The sequence below is a fragment of the Culex pipiens genome, chromosome 3 (genome assembly GCF_016801865.2).
Source record: "Culex pipiens pallens isolate TS chromosome 3, TS_CPP_V2, whole genome shotgun sequence".
NCBI lineage: Eukaryota > Metazoa > Arthropoda > Insecta > Diptera > Culicidae > Culex > Culex pipiens.
Genome location: NC_068939.1, coordinates 58,623,349 through 58,633,037, shown reverse-complemented (window position 1 = coordinate 58,633,037; position 9,689 = coordinate 58,623,349). Strand labels below are relative to the sequence as shown.

Here is a 9,689-nt window from a genome sequence, read left to right as displayed (position 1 = left end):
CTCACATTCGTGAACTTAATTCACGATTACGGGAATTGCTTTTTTCTGTGTAGTGATCATTTAAGTATGATTTGATTTTTTTTTTTGAATGGTAACTCTGATTTTTTTGAATTTTCTTATCAAAATTCCTGATAAGAACTTTTTGATCAAAAAATTTTTCACGCGGAAAAAAATAAATAAAACAAACATCGAAACTGTGCTTGCAATTCGTTTATCTTTGCTTGAAACTTCACGAAATTAAAAAAAAACTTTTTTAATACTTATTAAGGGAATTGAACTACACATTATAAACAGTTCATATAAATTAGAGGTCAAATGGCTGAGCCGTATAAAAAATTAAAAATACATTTTATTTGTTTTTTTTTTTACTTTTTTCGTATGAATTTGTCAGTAAAATAATTTAAAGTTTTTCTTCAATACCTTCAGGACAGAAAAAACTACTTTTTATTATGAGTAGTTGTATAGAACTTCTTGAAGACAATTTTTGTATTTTTTATTTGGATGAAACTTTGTCAATCAATTGGATCCAAATAAGTAATTTTGCGTTATCGGTTATTCCATACAAGTCTCCATGCAAATGTGGGTGCTGTTCGTTTAAAAGTATTATGAAAATATTCGAATATCTGTATTTGAGAAATATTTTTCTGTTTGATTTGGGGTGTTTTGAAAAGTTGTAGGTTATGAGGTTATGGCTAGTCGGAAAAAGTACTAATTTTTTTTCTATTTTTTATCACAGAAACTTGTTTTTGACAGAATTAAAAAAAAAAAAGATTTTTTCATTCTCTTTATATGTTTTACTACACAAAAAGTGTCAACTTTTGAGCATTAACTTTTGACGGACTTTTATTTGTCAAGACAAGATTTTTTTTTTGAAAAAATATGGAGTTTCTAAAAATATTTGTTGACTAATTGAATTAGTAATCAAACTTACTAATTGAATTAGTAATCAAAAAGTACTTCTGTAATTTTCTGAAAAATTACATCGTTTTTGAGTTAAAGCTATTTTTAGGTACATTTAATTAAAAAATATTGCCCCTCCTCATCAAAGTATATATTTGAAAACACAGGGAAAACTTCATCCAATTTTCATTTTTTGAACACTGTTAATCCAATATTTGGTTGCTGAGATAAAGTCTAGCAAAAAATCAAAAATTACGAAAAATATGTTTTTTTAAGTGCTAAATTGAGGGCCGAATCCTTCAATTATTATTCGATGATGTCGTTGAAACTATTGATCCGATTTTGAATGTTAAAAATAAAATTCGTTGAAATATTTCATCCAGATTTGTTTAGATTTATAAATACACGACTTACGTTTCAAAAGGACTAAATAATTCAATTTGTAAATAGTGTTAATGTAAAAAGTGGTTTAAAAACTTTTTTTTTTGTAGACAGCCATTGATGTAACATGACTGATTTTTATCCATTAAACGTAATGAAGCAATTTATAATTTATTGCTTTTTGCTCTTAAAAATTTGTCACTTTCACCTACCCGAGACCAACATTTCGACTTCTTTCAATATGCGAGCTGCGAAAACCGTTCTAAGAACCATCAACACCTCAGCGAAGCCGGTGTGTGGTGGGCCAAAACTATTCATTCCAAAGGTTGTGATCAGCTGTGTATTACTAATATTAACCACCATTGCCGGGCATTGTTGTTGTTGTTGCTCGGCGGGTAGTTTTCACCCTATCGCGGGTTGAACTCTGGCTAGAAGACTTAAGAAGTGCAGCAGAACACTGGCAGAAGAAGTCGTCGGCGAAGAGGAAGAACCTGCCGAGGGAGATAATTTGGTAATTTATTTATTGAGAGAGAGAGACTCAGCTCGAGATCGCGCAGGGAAGGCCCACCTTAAACGATTGCCGTGGCCGAAGGTGTGTACTAGGTCTGTCGTATACTAGCCGTATAAAAGATTGAACAAGTGCTGGGTGGCGTATCAGTCACTTCTAAGTCGTCTTCTAGCTCAGCGGAATTCCTTCTCTTTTAGGGTGTCATAATGTATAGCAAATTGGTGAGTTGAGTTGAGGAATTTGGAGTGTGGGTTGTTAAAGTGAAGTTTTGTGCTTTTTCCAGATAATTCTGGCTGCCATGGTGGCGATCAGTGTGGCCGCCCCGCAGCGGCGACTTCCGGCGGGATCTCCCGAGTCACAGGCGGTGATTCTGGCGCAGGATTCGAACCTGGAACCGAACGGAGCGTACAGCTATCGGTACGAGACTAGCAACGGAATAGCTGCCCAGCAGTCGAGCTATGATGGGGCTAACGCCGCTGGAGAGTATTCGTACACCGGTCAGGATGGAGTTCTGTATCGGGTGGTTTACAACGCGGACGTCAACGGATTCCAGCCACAGGGAGCTCACCTTCCGGTGGAACCCCCAGTACCGGATCATGTCCTGAAGGGACTCGAGGACATCCGACGCAGTCCCCCGCGGGATCCCGAGTTCAATCTGGCAGCCCTGGACGCCACCATCGCCCGGCTGCGGGCCACCCTAGGTTGAGGTCACCAAAAAGTAAAACGAAAACTCCATCCAAATTGACCTTCGTTATCGTTGTTTAATTCTGTGTGTCAATAAATTAAAAAGCTTGAACCGTGTCACCAGTCTCTTTACCCCCCGTTAAACCCATGAACCCATTAATCCAAGCTTACGGCGAGCGGTGCTGCCAGGCAGAGTTAAAAACATTCCGAATTTATTATCGGAAATCTCCTTTAATTGATACGCGCTCTTTTCCGCTGGCAAGTCTGGCTTAATTCACACCCACAAAGTGCTCTTAATTTCATTTTCCACGCTCGTAAACTTCTACGAGAGAGGACGAGCAGCAAAAAAAAATGCTTTTCATTAAAATCCCGACGCACACAGGCCATGATGGGAACAACGGTAAGCCGCAAAATATGCTGTTAAAGTGTCATAAATCAGCCTTCCAGCTGGGGGGTTTTCCCGAGGAAATCGTCAACCCTGCGAGGGGGTCTGAACATAAAAATGTGTAGGTGTGACAAAATTTCCGATTTGTTTCCGGATCGACGCGTTGCGTGGATTATCTGGTTTAAGGGGGGGCAGGGATTGGACAAACGAGTCGTTGAAGTTACGGCTGTCGATTGCGGGATTAACTTGTGCTACATGGTTAGGGCATTTGGCCCTTTTTTATTTTACAAATGGGTAATTCTCCGCCATCTCACACAAAATCGGGAAAAGTTGCCCCGACCCCTCTTCAATGTGCGTGAAACTTTGTCTTCAGGAGTAAATTTTGTCATGAATCTGTGGTCCATTTTTTTTGTATCTCGTGACGGAAGGGCGGTACGACCCCTTTCAATGTTGAACATGCGAAAAAATAGGTGTTTTTCAATAATTTGCAGTACGATTTGGACGCCCGATTTGATGGTGTATCGTAAACCGAGGTGACTTTGGAATATTTTCCAACAGGTAAGATTTTTCTCAAGATTTTTATTTTTAAAACATGTACTGAGGTCCATGCACTATTATGGAAAAAAAAGTTTTTTCGATAGTGTTTATAAAAATAGCTGCGTTCGTATTTTTTCTTGTTAAAATCGTATTTAAGTTTCTAAAACATTATTTGTACGTTAAATCTATCTGATATATTTTTTTTAGAAAAAATCAATGTTTATATTTAGTTAACTAGGTTTGTAAACTTTTTAACAAAATACATGTAAATTTTAAGGTAAAATTGGTAAAAAGTCGGAGTTTTGCCTGAAATTTGTTAAAACTAGTATTGTTCATAACATTATCGATTTATATTGCATTTTATACTGAATTCAAAGCACGAATCACAAGTTTTTACATTTTACATGAATTTGTTCAACTGAAGTTACCTATAAATTTGGAGATTTTTTTAATTGTGTTTCAAAAACACATATTATTAATTATTCACAAACTTATTTATCCTTCTCCTAGTGAAAAATTGTCCAAAAGAATCTGAAAATGCATTTCGTTTTCAGATTCAAAATCATGTTCATTGACAAAATCATGACACTTTAAGAAGTTTGACTTTCATCAACATTTTCTTAACTTTTGTTAACTAACTTTTAAACTTTTCAAAATTTTATGAAAATTCCTTCTTGAGGTACTTTGAACAAGTCTCTACCACGGTCAGTCCGTAAGTATTTTAAATTGTACTCTTCATTTTGCGGAGAAATCGCAAACCTATCAAACTTACCCCGTTTTACGGTACTCAAAGTTCCGGGAAAAAAAGTCATCCATAAAAACACAAAAAAAAAGTTTTAAAAACTCTTTCATTTTTCGTTACTCAACGGTAAAAAAAAATGTTTGAACATGAAATTTTTAGGGAAATTTATTACTTTTGGAATCTACATTGTTGAAGAAACAAAAAATTTAAATTCAAAATTTCGTGTTTTAACTTTACATGGTTATTTTTTCTGGATCTAGATTAATTAAGCTATGCAAATCACGATTGTGTTTAAGCTCGTAAGCAGTTGTAGGTTAAAAATATAGTTTTTAGACAAGAGCCGAATATTTCACAGAAGTTTCATTTTTATACATTGAAACTGAAACCAACAGTTTCCGAGATAACGCAAGTTCAAAAAATAAACATTTAGAAACTGTATCTCAATAACCAGTATTTTTTTAGTGATTATTAATTTCACTTTTTGTCACGAAGATGAACAAAAAATGAATAACTGCGACTATTTTCAAGCACTTCATGAAAATTTTACTTCATGAAAATTTTACTTCATGAAAATTTTACTTAAGTACTTTTTGATTTCTAATTCAATTTTAAATCTTTGCGATCAAATTTTCGATTTAAAAAAAAATCAGTATTGATTCAAAAATATTCCACTCCGTCAAAGATTTTTTGCACATTCTGGAAATTTCTGTTGGCATTCATGTCGTCTGAAAAATATGTGAAATAATGTTTTTTTGCAATTCAAGGTTTAAAGACAAAAAATTAAATTAAAAATCACCAAAAAAATATAAAAACTTGTATCATTTTTTTTCAGTGTAGTCTTTATTAATACATACAACTTTGCGCAAGACTCCAAATCGATCAAACAATTCCATCAAAAGATACTGGGTTTAGAATTTTCATGTATAATTTTTGTATGGACAGCTGCCAAATTTGTATAGAAAATTATATGGACAAACTAACAATGCAAAATGACCGAGTGCACCAAAAATGTTTCAGCTAAATAAAAAAATACAAAAAATAAAATAAAACAAAACGATTACGTAGAGAATTTTTCTATTTACATTAATTTAAGCAATTACAGTGAAGTAAAGAAATTTGAAACATCTTCTAATGTCAGCAGTTTGCACTGTTCTATTGTTTGGTAAATTTGATGTTATTTTAACTCTATCTATTTGAAATAGTAAATAATAATAAATATAAGATTTTCACTCATTTTGAGATATTTAGATAAATTACCATTTTTGAATTATTTACACTTACTAAAATAAGTCAGTTAAATGAAATTGCTTTTTGAAGCATGATTTTATTTTCATCTCAAGTATAAGCAACTTTCACAGTGAGTTTCAATGATCTAACCATAGGAAAAAAACACCATGGCAATACCCACCAGAATATAGTTCCTACAAACAACTGAAACTTCAAAAACAACAAAACTAATCATTATCTTTCCCCAAAGTTACTCTTGCATAACCACACACACACACACAACCATCACAAAACGGCAACCCGCTCCGATATTGTTGCAGCCAGTAAAACTGCTACTCTGGTCCAAACTCTGGACCCTTCTCCGTTCGAAAAGCCACCGAAGCGAACCAGGTTCACTGAAGTGCACAATGTGTGTGGCACCCTTCCAGAACCATCTGCCGTTTGGCCAAAAAGTGCATCAGCTTCCGAAGTTTGCACACACTTCCGTTTAGAGGGGTGTTTTCCTCCCCTGATGAAGAGTTCTGGTTATTGTTTGCCAAAAGACTTTGATCACAGTGAAGAAGCGTTGTTCTCTTTCTGGAAGTTTTTTTTTTGTTTTTGGAGGGAAAGTGGTCGATTTTCAAATATTTTGCGTTTTCAGTGAATGGCTTAACTAAAAATTATTTGAACAGCTTGAAAAGATTTTTTTTAAGTAACCGCTCCCTCCTATTTTCGCAGAGAAAACATCTTGTGGAAACAGACATTTATGCATATTTATGGTTGCATCCCTTGAAAGAATTTGCCTCTCCAAGTTGAATGGGGAGTGCGTTGCCTTTGCAGATCAACATCTGCCTTTGAAAAATTAATTGCTGTGCAATTCGGCCTGAGTGCTCCCTTTGTTGAATGGGTAATTGATTTTTGTTTCAAACTCAAACAGGCTCCTGAATCGAATCACACGTGCCAAGCGTTCTCCCCCGTAACAGTGGAAAGGGGTAAGGAACATTTTCCCTCTGCATTTTCCACCACGTATGAAATCATTCAATTGAATTAAAACTTTTCCCCACTGGAATTAACGCAGCGTCAAGTGCAGCTCTGGAAAAGCTGGTGTGCTCGAAAAGCCCTTCAAAATTTACAACCCCTTGAGAGCCGGGGGAAAAAGCGCCGGGCGCGTCACGAGGGAAAAAAAGGAACTGGAAACCACCCCGCGCCACCTGCCTTCCACCAACTTTGGAGGTGAGGTGTTGGGCTTAAGCCCCTTGCCGCACAGATTTTTCCCTGCAATTAACAGCGGAAATAAATAATGAAATAATTAAATTTTCGACTTCTGCAATGACGACGGGGTTTACACGTTTCGTGTCGTTTGTCGGAATGGGAGTTTGCTGGTGGTTTTTTTTTGTCGAGTTGACGTCAGTGTTGCCATCTTTGCAAACATCACTTCCATAATTTTGCTGTTCGTTGAAAGGGGTATAATTAGGTAATATTCATAATTTGAAAAAAAAACTCTTGATATCAAGAAAATTGGCAACCCTGCCGAAAATTTGCCCTCTCAACCGCACACTTCATCTCCACAAAAACGGCAAATTTTGAATTTCTGTGAACAACCGTACCGCAACCGGGTTCCCAGCCTTCCCAGAACTAACCCCCCCGTAGCCAATCGTGGAACTACAGGATGAGTAACAGCCCGAAGGGCTTAAGTGTGAAAACACATTGTGCTTCCCGTTAACGACGAGGACTTGAGCGCGCAGAGTCGTAATATAAATTATAGCATAATTAATGACAGCCATAAACATATAATTATCTGGTGTTTTTGTCTCTGAGAGTCGGGAAAAGATTTTCGAAAAAAAGAGGAACTTATGCTCGAAGCGTGTAATGAGTCATTGGTGGCTTTTGCTAAGACATTTTTACTAAATTTAAATGTTTTGAAAGAATAATGCCAAAATCAGACAATTTACCCTACAAGAGCAGTGTTGCCAAGTCATGAACTCACCGCGATGATGTTTGAATGATGATTTGTTTCAGGTAAAGACAGTTGGTATTTTGATAAAAGTAATTTTCCTATTTCTAATCACAAAAAAAAAGAATCTAGAACAAACAGAGCTGAATGAGTGCTTTAAACTATAACTTGTCGGCACTTTTATCTCGAAGAATTAAACAATAAAAAATTGTGTAAATTTTGCAGGTGTTATTGTGGAGGGTTGAATATTACCTTTTTTTATGATGTAACTTTACGTTTGAATCTCAATTTATTTATTTTTTTTGAACATTATTTTTTCACATTGAAAATTTGATCAATTCATACCGAGCTATTATTAAGGCTTTTAAAAATCATCTGGTTTTATTCAGGGGTACTCAAAGTTTTTAGAGGCCGGGCCACATTTGGACCTAAAATGATCTTGCGGAACAAATTTACAAAAAAAGTTATAATCAATTACGTTGAAATCTATTTTAATTTCTGTTATTTTTAGAACATTTCTGTTAATAAAAAAACACAAAATTACACTTTTCTATCAATTTTGTTGATTTTTTTAATGAAGGAAATAATTTTAAAAAAATAGTAGACATTTTTTTAATTCGAAAATGGTGACATGGTGAATAATAATTTCATCTTTCAATTAATTGTAAATAATTTTAAAGTTTTAATTTAAAAACATGTTGAAAATGTTTTAAACACCCATAAAATTGAATTGCAATCATTATATCGACGAAAAAAAAAATCATTTTAGCAAAAAATACTAATGCATTGAAAATTTACAAAAAATCAAACTATTTTTGAATAAACCCCTAATAAGCTCAAAATTATTTTAAACGCAGAGCCATGCATTTTTAATTGCTTTCAGCTGATTGCATTTAAATTTTCATTGACATTTTGAAGTATTAGAAAAAATACTCTGCCTCTGATTTTTCGAATCAATTTTGAATAATTGGGGGCAAGGAAAACTGGTCGACAAAAAGTTATTAAAATATTTTTTTCTGTCTAATTCAGATAGTAGTCAATCAGATTGGTTACCCGACTGTCATGAGTTCGGATCCCGAGAGAAGGTTTCTAATTGCAAAGTAAGTTTGAGGGTCAGAAAATAATAAATATAAAAAATAGGATTTTTGCAAATACATAGCCCTACAAAATTTCTGCGCAGGCTCAACTAATTAATCATGAAGGGCCGAATGGGTTTTCTCAAAATATGAATAAATCATTAGATTATCATAAAAAAGTTAAAAATAAACCTTTACTCAACGGGCCACTTACATGAACATTCAAAATGGGTCCACGGGCCACCAAAAATTATCTCGCGGGTCACGTTTGGCCCGCGGGCCATACTTTGGTCACCCCTGATTTGATTACATTTTTCAAGTTTGGTCATTTTCAATTTGTCCTTAACATTGGGCAGTGGAGTTCCAAAATAACATTTGTGGGGAATATTCTCAACTATTGGAATGTTTTTTTTTTCTTCAATAGAAATAGACACATGGTCACATTTTGTTTTATTTGTTTACCTTAAGTGAACCATTTTACAGAATTTAGGATTTTTTGAGACTTTATCAATAATTTTGATAAGTTATGAATGATATTTGGCTTAAAAGTTGCTTTTTTGAACAAATAAATTGCATAAAATAATCTGTTCTGAAAATTCCTTTTTTGTTTAATTTTCATCAAAAATATCGAGCTACCGTAAACCGGGGTGACATTGATAGGATTTTAATTTATATTTGGAATATTTACCAACTGATAATATTTTTCCTAAGATTATTTTTTACAAAACATGTACTGGGGTAGGCCACTAAGGTCCTACCACCATTTTTGAATAAAAAATTCAATGGTATAAAAAAATGGTTACGTTAAAATTCTCAGTTTGAATTCCAAGGTGACTTTAAAAATCATAGTTTTTCTTTTTGAAATTAAATTTAATGTGTTCAAACCATCACTAACGTTTCTAATATAATTTTATATAAAATTGTTAACAAGTCTGAATTTAGCAAATTTAGCTCAAATCAAGATTTTTTCTGGTACTTTTGTATTTAAGTCACTTTTGTGTATATGGAGCCAGTTGCACTCAAAAATGACATTAGAGTAGGGAGTTAGTTATTTAAATAGTTTTGTATTTTGTAATTAAAAAATTACTGTATCTCGAAGATTTTTCAGTTTTTAAGTTTAAAAATCAAATTTAAAGGTGATGCCACAATTTTTATTTTCGTTCAAAATTTTTGAGGAAATAGCCTAAGATGTTACAAAAACACTCACGAAAAATGCAGGCATAGGATAACATGACTACAAAGTTTCATTGAAATCGGAGAGGGTCGGGTACAAAAGTATCAGAAAAAATGCTGATTTGAGCAATGAGCAATAAATT

At 34.0% G+C, this 9,689-nt stretch overlaps 1 protein-coding gene across 1 annotated transcript; it reads left to right on the top strand.

Annotated features, from left to right (window-relative positions):
* The first annotated feature begins 1,561 nt into the window (after positions 1 to 1,561).
* On the top strand, positions 1,562 to 2,593 carry LOC120417627 (cuticle protein CP14.6-like). Its single transcript, XM_039579739.2, has 2 exons — positions 1,562 to 2,010; positions 2,073 to 2,593. The coding sequence occupies exons 1-2, from the start codon at positions 1,996 to 1,998 to the stop codon at positions 2,493 to 2,495; spliced, it is 438 nt and encodes a 145-aa protein (XP_039435673.1). The 5' UTR covers positions 1,562 to 1,995; the 3' UTR covers positions 2,496 to 2,593.
* Positions 2,594 to 9,689: the final 7,096 nt, after the last annotated feature.